Here is a 16,506-nt window from a genome sequence, read left to right as displayed (position 1 = left end):
CCCTTTTCCTTCTGCTGGAGTTGTGGAAGAATGCTTCTTCGGGTCTGTTTTTATCCTACCTGAAGCATGTAGAGAGAATGTGAGGGCTCTCAAGCATTATAGGGAGAAAGCAAAGAGCACAACTGTTCTGAGCAGCTGAGTGCTGTCCACCCAAGTTCTTCTTGTTCTTCATCCTCATGAGACCGGTGGGCTGGCAGGGGAAGGAGTCCCCAGCCTCATTCAGTGGTGGTGATGGGCTGTTCTGTCCTAGAGGGGGAGGGAAGAGCTCACAGGTGATCAGAAGAAAGCACAGTCCAGGTAGGACTGTGAATACATGCTCTTCTCCAGTTTTTAAAATCGATGTTTTCAAGGTTTATGGATCTTTGCAACTCAACACATTCAAATGCTGTTTTCAGACATATTTTTAGGACCGTTAGCCATGAACCTTCTGACTCTGTCTTTATTCCTGTCCACGCATTCTCAGTCTCATTTTAACCACATGCCACTACTGGCGTTAGTGGTATTGGTGCTCAGTTGCTGGGGCAGTGCTTCACACCATGTTGCTGTGGTAACCCTTTGTTCTAATTCTGTAGAAAGTTCTTGTAGAAAGCCTGAAGAGTGCATGGCTTATTCTTGTTTGATGGGAGTGCATGAGTCTCCTTCTTTTCAGAGACTAGAAATAAAACTGTTGAGCACTCTTACCTTTTATGCAGTTCTAACATAAAGACATCTCCATCTAATTAGAACCATGTACACTTTTAGAATTATTTTCATCATAATATTCTTGTAAATGGCACACTATCTTTTGTCTTTAGCACTGTGATTTGTGAATTTTCCTTTGGGCCTTTATCTTTCCTAACTAGCATTTTGCACTCCATAAATTCTAGCTCATATTGTTTGCTATTTATTTCCTGGTTTTCAGTTTGAATACTGAGGTCTTTTTAGTTATTTTTATTTGCTGTCACATATTAATCAACTGATCCAGAATGGGTTTTAAAACAAAGTCACCCTTTTGGGAAATTGAATGAACTCTTAGCTTTCAGTTTTCAGTTGAATTATGCTGTTCAAGCCTTTCTCCTCCTTCTAACTTTGTTTGTGAAGGCAAGAGAAGGGAAGTCTAACATGTGACACTGTTTTGAAACATGAACTATGAGTCATAGATTCACATTATGGACAGGAAGGACTCAGAACACAAAAGTATTACAATACTGTATTAGGTTTGCATGGCAAGGATTTGGTAGTGGAGGTCTACAGGGGTGGCTTCTGTGAGAAACTGCTGGAAGCTGCCCCTGAGTCCAGCAGGTCCAGCAGACCTGCTGCTGGCTGGGGCTGAGCCCATCAGCAATGATGGCAGCACTTTTGGGATAGTGAGTTTACAAAAGGGGAAAAGAACCTGCACGACTGCAACTGCAGTCTGAGAGAGGAGTATGTGGGAGCAGCAGCCTTGCAGACATCAGGGGCAGTGAAGAAGGAGTGGGAGGGAGCACCGGAGCAGACTCCCCTGCAGTCCATGGTGCAGCCCACGGTGAGGCAGCTGTGTCCCTGCAGGCCCTGGAGGACCCCATTCCAGAACAGGGGATGCCTGAAGGAGGCTGTGACCCCATGGGAAGCCTGTGCTGGAGGAGGGTTCTGGCAGGACTTGTGTTCCCAAGGAGCGCCCATGCTTGGGCAGCCTGTTCCTGAAGGACTGGGCCCATGTTGGGGCAGTTTGTGAAGAACCTCAGCCCGTGGGAAAGACTCATGTTGGAGAAGTTCGTGGGAGAGTGTGGGGAGTCCTCCCCCTGAGGGGGAAGGAGTGGCAGAGACAGAATGTGATGAACTGACCACAGCCTCCATTCCCCATCCCCTTGTGCTGCTGCAGGGGGAGGAAGTAGAGAAAATGCAGTGAAGTTGAGCCTTGGAAGAAAGGAAGGGTTGTAGGGAAGATATTTTTGAGATTTGGGTTTACTTCTCATTACCCTGCTCTTATTTGATTGGTAATAAATTAGACTAATTTCCCCAAGTTCAGTCTGTTTTGTCAGTGAGCGTAAGTGGTGAGTGGTCTCTCCCTTTCCTTATCTCGACCCATGAGCCTTTTGTTGTATTTTCTCTCCTTGTCCTGCTGAGGAGGGGAATGGTAGAGTGGGTTTGCTCGAATCCAGACAGTGTCAATCCACCACAAATACAAAGAAAATGCATTTTAATGTAAGGTTTGAGAAGAAACTGCAGTTCTTTTGGCATCTCCACACCATTTTAGCATCCAGCTGAAGGAGGAAACCTGTTAGGGTAGATGCAATCTTAAAAACTGGCAGACTGTTAAAAAAAAAAAGAATTTGCCGATTAAACTGATTTAACAAGGTCTTTAAAGGTGGCAAAAAGGCTTAATCTAAGCAAAGGCTGTGGCATAATCTTAACCTGCAGTAGTGTTTATTGCACAGTATCATGTCCCTCATCAACTTTGGGCAGGCATTTCACCCATCTGATGTCACAGAAAATTATTCCAGTAATAGTGGAAAATATGGCTCTGTTTCTGGAAGAGCCTAATTCCTGACACTGCACCAACTGGAGAGTGACTGGTGTTTCCACCATAACCTGCATTTGAGAGAAGGCAGTTAGTCTGATCTCTATATAATGCATCATTTCAGAATGAATTCTCAGAAGGAAAGAACAAATAACAACTGTAGTTAGTTGGAGCAAAAATGGAATGTAGATTTAAATAATTTTGACAAAGTAACCTGCTAGCAGTCTGTTGACACAATAACTGATTTTCCAGACGAGGGGAACACAGTACACCTAAAGAATCTCAATTTAGCAAAGGATGCTGTGCTTGCATGTATGAAATATATTTCAGATTTTGCTTAATAAACTGGGCTAAATTCTGTTCTCCTACAATGATAGGAAGAAAAAAACAATTTGTAACATGAGAGGGAAATAAAAGAGTTTGGTTTGTCCCAGAATAGAAAAATGAAGGCTGACTGAAGATATGACTGATATTTAAAAATATGCCAATGAGTAAACACAATGGAGGAGGAAGAGCTATTTAAACTAAAAGACAATGTTGGCAGAAAAACAAATGGGCATAAAATGACCATGAACAAATTTAAGCTGGAAGGCAAAAAGTTTCTAGTTATCAGAAAGCTGTCTTTCCATGAAAAAGAAAGCCATTGTAAAGGTTTTTGTAATTAAGCTCAGCAAGTTTATGATTTGCTTTACATGACGCACATGTTCACCAGCATGGGATTGATTCAGTGACATGGAAGTTCCTTTTAATTTTGTATCTTACACAAAATAGCAATTACTCTTGAGATACACTAACCTCTCTGACAGCATGCATCCACTGTTGAACAGCACTCAGCATGACTAAAATATTCTTTCAGACAGAAAATCAAGAGACTTTGATATTCAGCTAATCTCCAAAAGATTTAAACAGACTGAATGCAAAGACTTTTTCCCACCCTGCAACATCTCTAGGGCTAACATACTCAAATAAATCAATAAGACCAAGTTCTGTGTGAAAATTGTCACCTCAGTCAGCACTACATTGGGTCCTAGTGCTAACCACAAAACTGTGTCACATCTTGAGCTGCCGACAGCTATATTTCCAGCCTTTAAAAATGAGGATGTGAGGATCTGGAGAAATGCTGATTTGAATAATTGCAACCTACTAGTCACAATGTCAGTAATGGAGATAATATTCCTGTGTATTTTAAAAGCTGTGAAATCCTCCCTGCAGATGACGGGTGGTATTATTCATTCTTATTTGTTTAGCTGAATTTAGAAATGAGCTGGGAAGGGAAAAAATGTGGATATCCAGTAAACAGGATGTATTTTATAACCATTTTATATCATGCATAGTATACTTAATTGGAAAAAATGAAAATTGAACATAAACATCAATATTCTAATAATATTAGGGTAGGAAATTGAATAAGCAGTAAGCTTCTGTCTTCACTAATGCCACCATGCTTTTTAGTGTTGCTGAATGTCACACTCAAGAAACAAACATTTTCCTCGACGGAACTTTCTCAGTGCTGTCATTTTGTAGAGCAGTCTGAAACACAAAAACCTCCAAACTAAGAAACCGATTCCTTTTGTTTTTCAGTGTCAAAGCCATGATTCCTCCGGGGGAATGCCTGTATGCTGGGAGGAAAAGGAGGAAACCCATTCAAAAACAGTTAAGTATCATATTCATCAGGAGGCATCTCCCTCCAAACGTTTGGGCTAGAAATGAGGTAGAAGAAGGGCTCCCTTTCTCCTATGGTCCACTGACACAGGAGAGATCTAATCTTCTCTGCAATAAGAAACCCTTGACTGGGAGGCTGGCTCTTCATGGGCAAGATGTCTCCAGAAAGGATGCCAAGCCTGGCTCAAACCATCCTTACCCACCAATAGGTATCCCAGGAGGAGGCCAGTGGTGTTGTGGGTACCACAGTGCTGCCATGGAGAATGGAGAGGGACAGTGCCCTTTTGTAGGCAGAACACACCAGTGGACTAAATGTCAGCTGGGCAGTGGGTTGGAGGGGTGGCTGCCACCTTGGTGCTTCCATGCTCCCTGCTGCCTGTTCAAGGAGCCTTTTGAGAAGCCATGTGTTGAGTGGCACAAGAGCACTGGCACTGCACTCCCCCCTTCCCCATTCCTAGGCTTAGCCTTGCTTGGGGCATTGCTAAGTCCAACACAAGCCAGCCGGGAAAGTGGGTCAGTTCAGCCAACTGAAAGAGCAGACTGGTGAGTCACTTTTTGCATACACAACACATAATTTTCAGATTTCTATTAACTATGGGATCACTTTCATTGGGAGAAAAATGGGAGAGAGTAATTGTACGTGCAAAGGCAAAGCGGGAAAAGAAGAAACACAATGGAAATTTCTTACTACAAGGTGCTTGAGATGGGAGGGGGAAAAAAGAGTTTGCTTTCACTCAGATGTAAATGAGTTCCAGATGCCATAAACCAATCTATGAAATAAAGTTCTTTAATGCAATCATTCCATATTTTCTGTGTTACACTTGATTATATGACTATGAAACACACATTTTTACTCTGTTAAAATTATGGACTGTCACTGGTGGCCTTCATACACAATTTAAGGATGAGAAGGTAACTAAAATAGATTTCCCTATTTTCAGTGGTGCAGAACTTCTAAAAATAACCCACTTGGCTTAAAATTGTACATATAAGTCTAAAGTCAAAGGGGAGTTTCTCTGAATGTTTTAATGACATCTGTTGATATTGTTTGGATTTTGGGCAGTATTTGCTCATGAAACACTTGTTCCCACTTAAAAAATTGTTTTTTTTTAGTTTAAAATGTATCACATTTCAATAGACAAAGATAATGACATAAGCAAATTATTCTTCCTGCAAAAATCCTGAGTGTTGAATTAAAAAATGTATGTAAGATATCTGCACTACTGTTTCAGTATAGATGTGGATATTTGATTTTATAACAATTGCAAGAGGGATGGAACATTTCCAGTACATTAAATTACCTCTATGCAGGACTGTTTATGGATCATTACCTTTGTGAAGAAGGAAGGAGACTTGCAGTTGCTTTGAGAACATTAGGCTTATGTTTGGAGTTTACATGCTATTTAGAACTCCTCTCAAAGATGACTTCTAGATAAATGAATGGTAAGAACACTACCTGCTAACAAATCATGGAAATTACCTCATTAGCCTTTTTGGAAGTTCTGGCTTTAATACTTTCAGAAGAAAATTCTCACTTACTTTACACAACCAAGTTTTCATCTTGAGAACCATTGCAGGTAATGCTGCCTTGAAAATAGCTTTTCTATGATGTTGCAGTGCAGGTACCTGAGCCTGAACTTTTCAAGCCAGGACATGAACAATTTTGATTGAGAAACATGTGTTAAAATGAGGGGAACTGTTTGGATTGTTAGAATACTGAAGTCCCACACTGGAGACAGCAGTCCATTTTTTGTGGTTAGTTACTTACCACTTGCTGAGGATGATTTCTCAGTTCCTAGCAACACTGGTCTCTTCCTCAGGCCTTATCTGTTTGTGGGCTTGGTCTCTGGTAAGCCTTTCCTGTGCTTATTCCCTCACGCAGGGACTTTCCTCTAAAGAGGCTCTGAATGCCCCAGAGCTCCTTTCCTGGTCTGTGTCTTTCACTCCTGCTGGTCTTATTGACATTTCAGGACACAGAGATTACTGTTATGCTGACTTGAATAGTTTATCTTGAATTTAGAAGGGTAGACAAAGCCTAATAATTGAGCAGCATATTTAACCATTATTTTAATCCATGTTGTACAATCTTTGTTACAGCTTTTTTCTCCTGTTTGACAGGACAGCACTTTCTCCTCCACAGCCTTGTTGTACTTTTCCCCCCACCATTCTGCCAATGAATCAAGGTACTGGCACCTGTTCTGGAAGGAGTATTTGCTCTGTTGTGAAACCTGATTTTTCATCAGTTGATGGGTGTTCTTTGGCCAGTCCTCACTTTTTTAATGTAAATAGTCTCTAGAATTTACCATTCTTTAACAAGAAGATAAGTGAGCTCAGGTGCCTCAGAGTGAGCAGGATACTTGGATTTCAATAGGGATTCATGGATTAGTGCTTTTGAAGATCAGAATTTAAAGGACAGAGGTGCAGCTTTCTCCTCTGCAGAAAAACTGGGACATTTATATCTCCCCATTCTCAGTGCATCCCAAGAAGCTAACTCTCTGACTCTACATAACCTTTTCATGATCTGGCTGTCAACCAGGTGGTGATCCTGCAGCTGGCTTTTAATCCAGGATATCACAGAATGATATTATTCATTATGGTCATGAATGCTTTTCAGGCACAGGAGTTTTATTCTGAGGTGGTTTTACAGAACAGTGATGAAAATGTATAAAAAAGCTCCATGGGAGAACACCCACAAGACTCGGGAAGAATGTGTGGAAAATTTTACTGGGAAGAGCTAATATGTTTCAGTCTTGCTTTCTACACAGAACTAGCAGAGGCTATCTTCATTAGGTTGTCATTCTTCAGATAACATATAAGGTTCAGGTTCTCCTTTCATTCATGCAAGAAAACTAAAAAAACATAGCTGTTTTCCTTTTGTGCCCAAAACCAAGCCCCATTAAACGTGTTCTACACTAAAGAATTCTGGTGTTTGCGGACACAGGTCAAACACCTGGAGCTCAGACAGACTGAAAATTTTCCATCAGATATGCTTTTCAGCCAGGCAGCCGGCATTTTGACTAAAGGAAACATTTTCTACCAAGTGTTTATTTCCTGTGGAAATCTAACATTTTACTGGTAATTCAAGCATCTGGAAATTAAAGAGATCTTGTCTTTAACCTCAAGCTAAAATCACTGTGTTGAAATTAATACTTAAAAGTGCTAAGGCAATGCTTCAGGACTGTTGCCATTTGAGAACTTCAGCCACTACTTCATCTCAAACCCTGGCATCTTGTAAAACCCTCTCCCTCTACAAAACATTTCTTGTAATGTTTTACAGGTCTTTAAAGGCAACTATACCTGCCCTAGCTCTGAGTGTGTCTATAACTGCTCCAGAATGGCCACTTCAGACAGAACTGTGCCAGGGTAAACAGAGACCTTGGGAGGTGCAGCTCTCTCCTGCTTCCTAGTTCTAATTTTAAGGCCCTTTGTGGCATAGCCCTTCCTCTTACTTGGTACCACACTATCCCACCTCTCATCTGCTCTGCTGGTCTTCTTTTGTCTTCTTGACCATTAGTTCTGCTTTCACCTTTCCTTGCTGTCAAGATGCAGAAGAGACACAGAAGGTGGCAAAGGGCTGCCTTTTCTTCAAGCAGCTTTCTCTCATTCTGTCCTTTTGGTCCATAGGAGACGGTGAACATCCACACACACACGGCTGCCACTGGAGCTCAGCTCTGCCAAAATTCCAATACAACATCCAAGCACAGCTCAGTGACTGAGAGTGCTGGTCAGTACACTCATGATAATCCTCTGCTCTTACTTTGCTCTCAGCCTGTCACATCTCACGGTCTCTCTTCCCTTCCCCTTCCTACTGAAAGCTTGCTGTCCCGGTAAATGATTAGACCTTTCTCAGCTCAGGCCTTCTGCTGGTTTAGCACTGCGGCATACTTCTAAAACCTATTCAGGGCAAAGTTTTCATTAACAGGGTAGGGCTCTGCAGAGGGTAGGGAACAGCAGACAGAGCTGTAGTTGCAGGAAATTCCTCTGCTAGCTCACCAAACTGGTTTACACTTGTGGCAGTCTGTGTGTCATGGGCACACTGAATCACTAATGCAAAATGGCTCAACGCCTTGTGTACCACTGGAACACAGAATGTTCTCCCCACCAGCTCCCACAGACTGCTGATGTGGGTCCTGCACAGGTACAAGTGCTTCTTACTACTGGGCAGTTCAACAATGTGAAGAAAGAAAGGCTAGATATATTCCTTGAATTACATGCTGTCCTTTACTATAGGAGTGTTGTATGGAAAGCAGAGTAAATGGGGGATCATCGAGTGTCTCCTATGTCTCTGTGTACAGTCTGACAATCCAGAGTTTAACATGAACACAAGTACCATCTACTTTCAGCTCAAAATAAAGGCTAGAATTTTCATTTGCCTCAAGGCAGCCCACTGAATATTTTCCCTGCCTGTGCCTTTCTGTTTATGGCTAGCTAACTGAGCCTTTCCATAGAACTCACATTGTTTAAAATCACATCCACTTGGCACCTTACTACCATTTACATCTAACCCCTGTTTGTTTGGATTCACTCCCTTACTGAATCATTTCCTTGAGTTTTCAGGAAGACTCTATCCTGAACTTTCTCCCGTAGTCTTTTTACACCCTTCCCTACCATCTTATGAAAACTGTTCCTTGCACTCAGTACAAAGGCAGACCACCTGATTGCTTCAAATCAATTGTTCTCTGGGATAGAGCAGTCACTATCTTATGTGGTAAATAGACTTGAACAACTTCTATTTCTATTTCATGCTACTCTTGGCAATTTTTACCTCTTGAACTCATCAGCTTAATTTTCTTTATTGGAATTAATTTCTTCTGTCCTACATTGCTTCCTTGCTTCAGCTGGTTTGTCAGATGTAAAGACCGATTAGCAAAGCTTATGTTTTTTAGCTTTTGCTCAGCTGTAGGCTCTGTTCCCACAAAATTACTTCCCTCCATAAATCAGGCATCCTTTTGGTGTCATAGGATGGCTGAGCCTCAAGGTTTATTGCAAAAAATAGTTAACTCAGAAAAAGTAAGAAACTCTATTCCTTCTCTGTTGATTGCATTATTTGTTCTCATATTTCCTCTTCCAATATAGGAAAGTAGTTCATTTATCCCAATCAGCAAAATCTTCTCCATGTGTTTGGAAACAACTTGTTTTATTGAAGAACCATATATAAGTATTGGCAGTTTTGAATGAAATAGCAGAAATTATGTATTTTCAGTGAAATTGAAAAAAAAAATATTATTTCTAACCCTTTTTTTCCTGTCCAGTCTGTCCACTGATGCTGTTCTCTTGAAATGAGGTTCTCAAAAGTAGCAATGAATTTTTCAGATTTGATTTGTTTAAAGAGATTTTCAGTAAGCAGCAGTCACACGAACAAAACTGCTCTTCAAAAAACTGATTTTTTTTTGCTAATTCCTAAGCATAATTATTTTAGAATTACAACTGTAATGACAAATTAATACTGATGTAATTTAACACTTTAACCACCTTATGATTGAAAAATGTAGTAAAAGTGTGTAGCATGAAAATGCAGTAGTAAAGTGTGACAAATAATTAGTTTTTACTCTCATTGTCCACTGTCAGCTAGCTACTTAAGATTATGATCCTTGGATCCAGAGAGGTGAAAATAGAAACTGTTAGCACAACTATCTATAGTCTTCTCAACTTGCTATTTCCCATTCTTGAGTATCCATGTTTATGGCTCCAGTGCCCCATATCTCATGCCTGGATAACGCACTTGACTACTGCTGGCTGCTGAAAGGAACAACCTTCTCAACCTCCCACTCAGGTCTTCTTGCTGAATGGACAAGTCTGTGCTTCAGCACTGAGCATCCCCCACTCTCATGCTGGAAATAAGGTCCCTGTTTCTGTGTGCAAAAGCACCAGCTTTTTCCTTTACTCCCTCTTGAGAGCATCTTACACGTTCTCTGGGAATATCAGTGGTCATTCCAAAACTGAGGTTCCTCACTTGTCATGTATCTCATCTTAATGAATTTTCACAGCAGCTATTCTAGGTTCTCTAGTACTGTTTGTTACATAAGAGGAACATAAAATGGGGATGACTTGCTTGGCCTAGAAAGCTGAGTAACTTTCATCTCTATGTTTTGTGAGGAATATCAATTTCTCAAGAAACCAAATTCTTATCGTTGTTATTACTGATATAAGAAAGTAAAAGTGAGAACGTACTCAAGAGTTTTGAGCTTGAGGAAAGAATCTCTCTTCACCTTGCCTTCCATACTTTTTAAACTCATGTCTAAAGACAGACTCTTTTCTTAATTATCTCCTGACCCGCAGGTTAACTTTGAGTCATTAAATGGAGGGAACTAAGATGCTTTGAATGAATATAGTGGGTATTGAATGGGTTCATGCATTAGTCATGGTAATTTCCCCCTGCTGTTCTGCCCCTCATTTGTACAACAAAGATGAGAAATTGTTTTTCATGATATTGACTAGAACATAAAGATAGTACCAATTTCCCTAAGGTGAGAGGTCCTGAGTAAAAGATACCAGTTCTTCACTTTTTGCCTGATACGAAAAGAGAAGACAAAGCCGGTGTCTTTGCACCATGGCAAATGCAGAACGGAAAATCTTTTTTTGTCAGAGGAGACTTTGAAAATTTTCATAGAAGCTAAGCAAAGCATTCCTGTTATCAATTAATTGCATAGAGCATCCCAGTCTCTGGAAGTAAAACAGGTAATTGAAAATGCGTTCTCCACCACAGAAGGCCCGCAGTTGGGAACGAAAAATCCAATCCTTCGAAGAGACACAGAGACCGTCTGAATGCGGAACTGGACCACCTGGCCAGCCTCCTGCCTTTCCCCCCTGACATCGTATCCAAGCTGGACAAACTTTCCGTCCTGCGCCTCAGTGTCAGCTATCTCCGAGTCAAAAGTTTCTTTCAAGGTAGGTTTCCTGAAGATCTCAGCATCCCATTAAAAGTATCCCTCTAATTTATTGCTGCTTTGTACTATTCCTGAGTAAAAGTATCAAATGGTATGGTATTGATAAAAACAGGGGGAAAAAATATATTATTGTACTTATTTTGTGCATGGGATGTTGCACTGGAAATTTCGTTCATTTCCTCTTATGTAGTTTGTGTGTTTTTCACCAAATAGTGGGATAATGTCCATCTTTCATCAGCAGGCTGATGAAAATTTTACAACAGTAAAATCACTAAACTGGGAAAAAAGCAAATGTAATACCTGTTATAGTTTGAATTCTCTATTTGGTGCTGTTATTATGGAAGTTCAAAATGCCTGTTTAAGTACAATGTGAAAGTCAAGCAACTACTGTATTACCTATGTTTGCTGTATGCCAGGAGGAAATGGGTTCATTGAAAAGCCAAAATGATCACTGTCTTTCAGGACAGGAGAGATTCAAAGATTAAAGTACTGAATAAAGCTGTACTAGGTCGTGCTTTGTTCATACAGTTGTCTGGCACACCACAAAGTGAAAGCCAAATGTGTGTTTTCAGATGCACGTAAAAAGAATTCTTCCAAATCTGAAGATATTTTGAGCTTCTTCTGTTGCTGAGGAGTTCACAAGAGCAAAATCCAGGTTACTGATTTAATAATGAAAAACCTCTCCAGAGTTCTTTTCAAAAAAAAGGAAAAAAGTCCTGTGTATGAAGGAGTATAGTTGACCAAAACTTATAGGTGGACTGCAGAGATAAACAGAAGTATTTTTATGGACATTATTTTTTCTTTATTAGTCTTTATTATTTCTACTCCTTATGATGATCCTTTATATATATATATGTATGGTTTGGTTTTTTAAAAATTTTTTTCAATTTTTTTTCCTTTTTTTTCTGATTCAACCAAAGAATAATATCTGTTGGTTGCCTTCTTGCTTCTAAAATGCTTTTTAGTATAAAAGAAATGCCAGCTTGAAGAGACTTTGGCAGGCTGCAGGGCATTTTACATGGCTGACATGAGATTACAAAGGATGATATCACTGACTGCAGGAGCCTCCCATGTCAGCTGTGGCAGGTGGCTGCCCCACCTCCAGCATCCTGCAGTCAGTAGAGTGCCTTTCTTACTCTTTAAACACATACCTGAGTGCTATGGCCTCTTCCTCTAAGCCTGACTTTCATTTCTCTTGCATTCACAAGCAATAATATCTCCTCAGCTGTCTTTACTACTCTTCTGCCAGAGTTTCTAAGATCCATTGTCTCCTTTTCTTAAAGGGATGAGATAAAAGGCAAACAAGTAAAGCCAGGTTGCATTATGCTGAAAAGTTCAGTGTTCTGTGTTTTGAGAGATTTCATTTAATTTAATCCTCAAATTACCTAATTGAACACATAGTTTGTGTTCCCTTCATTCTTATTTTTAAATGTTTACATCACAAAACTAAGATTACAGAAAGCATTGTTTATAGTAAAGGAAGGAAACTACATGCCATTTTAAGACAAGAGAGCAGGCTGGGGCTTCAGAAGGGTGGAGTGGAGGAGAGGTGAGCTGTGGAAACTGAGCTGAGTGGGGAATGGTTGCAAATGTTTGGGTGTGGGCAGAATCTGCCACATCCCTCATAAACATCATGATCTACTTACTTGTAATTCTGGACAAAAAAGGCAGAATCTGTTTGTTCGTTGTTTTTTTTTGTTTGTTTGTTTTTTTTTTTTGTTTTTTTTTTTTTTAAGCAAAAACTTTAGTAGCAAGTCACCTAAAAGAGCAAACAAGCATATTCATGCCAGTGTTTCAATTTTTTTTTTTTTTTTGTGATGAAAAAGGATAGAAGAGCAGAAATGGATTGTTTGTGGCATTTTAAATCAAAGGATGACACTAAACTGGGAGCTTATAAACATTCTGAGGACAGAGAACAGACCAGTGGCATGCAGAGATGCTAGAAAATTGGATAAAAAAATCTATCTGGAAAAACGGCTTAGTAAATCTGCACTAATTCACTCAGGGAAAATTAATCCTAAGAAACTGGTGTTCAATAGAAAGGACGAACCTGGAACAGAGAGCATAAAAACAATACCCAAAGAGGGACAGTGGTCAACGAGTTGTTCTATGCTTGTAATACGGTATGTTGACATAAACAAGAAAGCTAAGTGTGGATTTTGGTCTGTTTGCCCAGAGGCAGCATGTCACTACACAGGAAAGTTATAATCCCTCTCTGCATGAGACCAGCATGACTCCATCTGGAATAGAGCTTTCTGTTGTGGGCATCTCCTGGTCACAAGGGCATTAGTACATATTAAAGGGTTTGGAATAAACACAGGCAAGAATTGACTATAAAGTTGCATGGGCAAAAAAAAAAAAAATCAACAAACAAACAAACAAACAACCCCCAAAAAACTAAAGTTAGCTCAATTTATATTCTCCAGCTGTTTCTTTTCATAGGAGGAGAAGACAAGAAAGGAAGGAATTGCTCAGGATATTGTAGAGTGGCAGAATGGAGGAACCAAGGAGTGATGATGTCCAAGATGAAATTTGGCTTAAACATCAAGCAAAACATATCTGTAATGAGTTCTGTTCAGCTATCCAATATTCCTAAAGTCGATGCAGTGGAGATTCAGTGCATTCAATTTTGTAGTGTGCAACAGACAGCACTGTGCATCATTGGTTTAAAAAAACCCTATTCTCTGAGTTTTGAGGAAGTTAAGCTTAAATTTCAGGTTTTTAAAACATGCTTTTAAGAATATTGCTTGCCATTAAAAAAAAAAAAAAGAGTAGTATTACTTGGCAGGTTTAGTTCATATGTGACATTGCATATTCCATCCATAACACGTGGGCAATTCCCATGCCAATTGCAGCGGCACACCTTCAGCAATGCCAGCAGTTTCTGGGCACACTCATTTCCTTACCACTAGGTGTCCTTTTAGCAGCTACTCTGCCATAGTCAGTGCACAGCACAAATGTGAAGATCAATAGCCAACTGGAGGGAGTAACCTCACCATATTGACCTCAAGTGTGAAAGTGGTTTTGCGGAGAATTGGGTATTAGTGCATGGAGAACATCCATCAGTCATTTATTCCCATTTTAGCGACCATTAGAGGTTAGCACCTTGAAACATATGACCAGTTCATCTTACTTAAGTGATTTAAGCAAAGGCCTGGCTCCTTTCCAAATTTTTGACCTGGTTGTTGAGACAGATATTCCTAGGATTTAGTTTAAGTCATTGTAGTGAATTGCCTCCCTCTGTTCTTAGAAATGTTTTCTTTTTGCTGTCTACTTGTTTAAGATTCTCCATGTCTCTGCTATCAGTTGGCAGAGGCTCTATTAATAGTCCCACTCCCCCCAAGCTACAAGCATTCAGTCATTTTGCATTTTCCTGATAAGCACTTCAAAATGGCTTGCAGCAATAACCTTCCAATCTCACCGGATCTCGTGTAGGAGGCAGCTGGGTCTGAACCAGGGTTAGCTGATGACTGAGAGACATCAACTGCTACAGGAAACTGTGACTGTCATTTGGCCCTGACAAAGACTTGCTCTGGGTGGGGCTCCTGTGAGCATGGAGCAGTGCTCAGTGTCTGTGACCACTTGAGCTCGCTGGGCTTCTGTCTTGGACATGTTCCATCTCGGTTAATTGTAGTCTGCCTTCCTTTACCACTCTTGACAACACATTCTTTAGTACTTCTTATTTCTCAGTTTTTCCACTGGCGGGGAAATGGTGGTCTTGCTCCACTTCCAAACCAGCCCCATTTTGTTGGTTGTTTAACTTGTTCCCTTCTAGTAGAGGTAACAATTTAGTAAATAAATGTCAGAAAAATAGCACCTTGTCCTTTTAACAGCTCAGGTCCTTTCTCAGAGAGAGCTAACTTATGTTTCCCAGACCTTGTAAGGAAACCAGCTACAGCAATTTAGATAGACCAACACAGTTATGGCTAGGGCTATATAGCTCCTCATCTTTCAGTGCTTAGTGTAACCAACCTTGTATCAATACTCAAATTCCACTCAAACTTTTCCTTTGACATCTCATTAAGTAATGCTAGACCTTTTAGCCCTAAGCATTTCTGATAAAAGATAGATAATGTTGAGTATAGTCTTAGATGGGACATACAGAGACCTCAATATGGATGAATATTTTTATTTCAAACCCTTTACTACATAATTTATATAAAGCATAATTTAATTCAATAGCTTGTTATTTTGCCCATCTGGGCATTTTTTGCATACATACATATACATACTTAAAAACAGAGATGTGCATGCAAGCACAAAAGCAGTGCTTTCCTGACAAAAATCTCCCTCCTGTACTATTTTGAATCTCTGTGTTTATTGCAGACTTCAGTGCCTTCTCTGTATTTATTGACTTCCAGACTTCATTTGATTTTGAAAGCTAAAAATCTGATAGATTTATGGATGACTAAATATGGACTGTAGAGAGTCACAGATGAACTCTGTGAATAAATATCTTAAAGGTTTCTGTAAGTTTTATATTTAAACTGCAATCCACATCTTTGCAAAATTACTGACAGTCAAGCATGGAGACGTGTTGTTTGACCTGCCTTACACTACAGTTATATATGGATTGTAAACTGAATATCAGTGGAGTTTGAGAAATTTGTCTACAAATGGTAGTTCATCTGTCTCCATGCAGAATTAAAGCCTGTATTGAACCTTCCTGAGTAAAGAATAAGCTATGCCTTAACCTGAGGGTCATTGTCTAATATTTTTGCAAATCTGCAACTTGGCTGATTTAATACCTTCCTCTTCAATCCCTAAAATCCAAGCTGGAAGTCTCCTGCTTCAGCTTAAGACCCCTTCTGTAGAAAAAAATATTGTTTCCATTTCTCATGGCACCTCAGCTTTTACAGCCATGAAGGTGATCCTAGCAGATGGAAGCAAAAAGAGGCAATAAACACTAAACTTTTTTGCTTTCATTGTCTGTAGTTCCCCTTCTGCTGAGTAGCAGAAATCTATTTTCCAAACCTTGTATGGTTAAAGGGCTTCCAGCATGATTTTTATAACCTTCCCTTCCTTGTTACATCTGATACTATACATTGTCCTTTCTGTTTCTCTTTTTATACATTTGCCCTTTATTTTATTCATTTTTAAAAAAGATTTTCTGTGAGCTTCCAGTCACTGAAGAACTCAAGATTTTGTTTAGGTGGTCTTTCCTTACATTTTTCATTCTCCACTGCCACTGAGACAGTTTACACTTATGTCCTATATATTGATTCGCTGAAAAAACATCCAGCTTCTATTTCCTTTAAATTTGTGCCCTCTGAGATTTTTCCAAAAGTCTCCTTCCTGTTGGTCCTCTGTCTTCCAATGCTGTGGCTTGGATTGCTGCTGCTGCTACAAGAAGCATTAATTCCAGTATTTCCCGGTCACCTTCACCAAGCTGCTCTATCTCCTTCTAACCCATTTCTCCCCTTCAATTAAACCTCTTATTTACATACACACACACACACACACACACACAAACACACA

General features: G+C 39.9%; 1 protein-coding gene across 1 annotated transcript in view; it reads left to right on the top strand.

Moving 5' to 3' along the window:
• Positions 1-4,064: 4,064 nt before the first annotated feature.
• Positions 4,065-16,506, top strand: part of AHRR (aryl hydrocarbon receptor repressor) — a 70,519-nt gene continuing 58,077 nt past the window's right edge. The window contains exons 1-2 of the mRNA XM_030233963.2: positions 4,065-4,132; positions 10,848-11,029. Of these exons, the coding sequence (XP_030089823.1) occupies positions 4,071-4,132; positions 10,848-11,029 (244 nt within the window). The 5' untranslated portion in view covers positions 4,065-4,070. The remainder of the gene's footprint in view (positions 4,133-10,847; positions 11,030-16,506) is intronic.

Source organism: Serinus canaria, chromosome 2 (assembly GCF_022539315.1).
Source record: "Serinus canaria isolate serCan28SL12 chromosome 2, serCan2020, whole genome shotgun sequence".
NCBI lineage: Eukaryota > Metazoa > Chordata > Aves > Passeriformes > Fringillidae > Serinus > Serinus canaria.
This window is presented reverse-complemented; position numbering and strand designations above follow the sequence as displayed.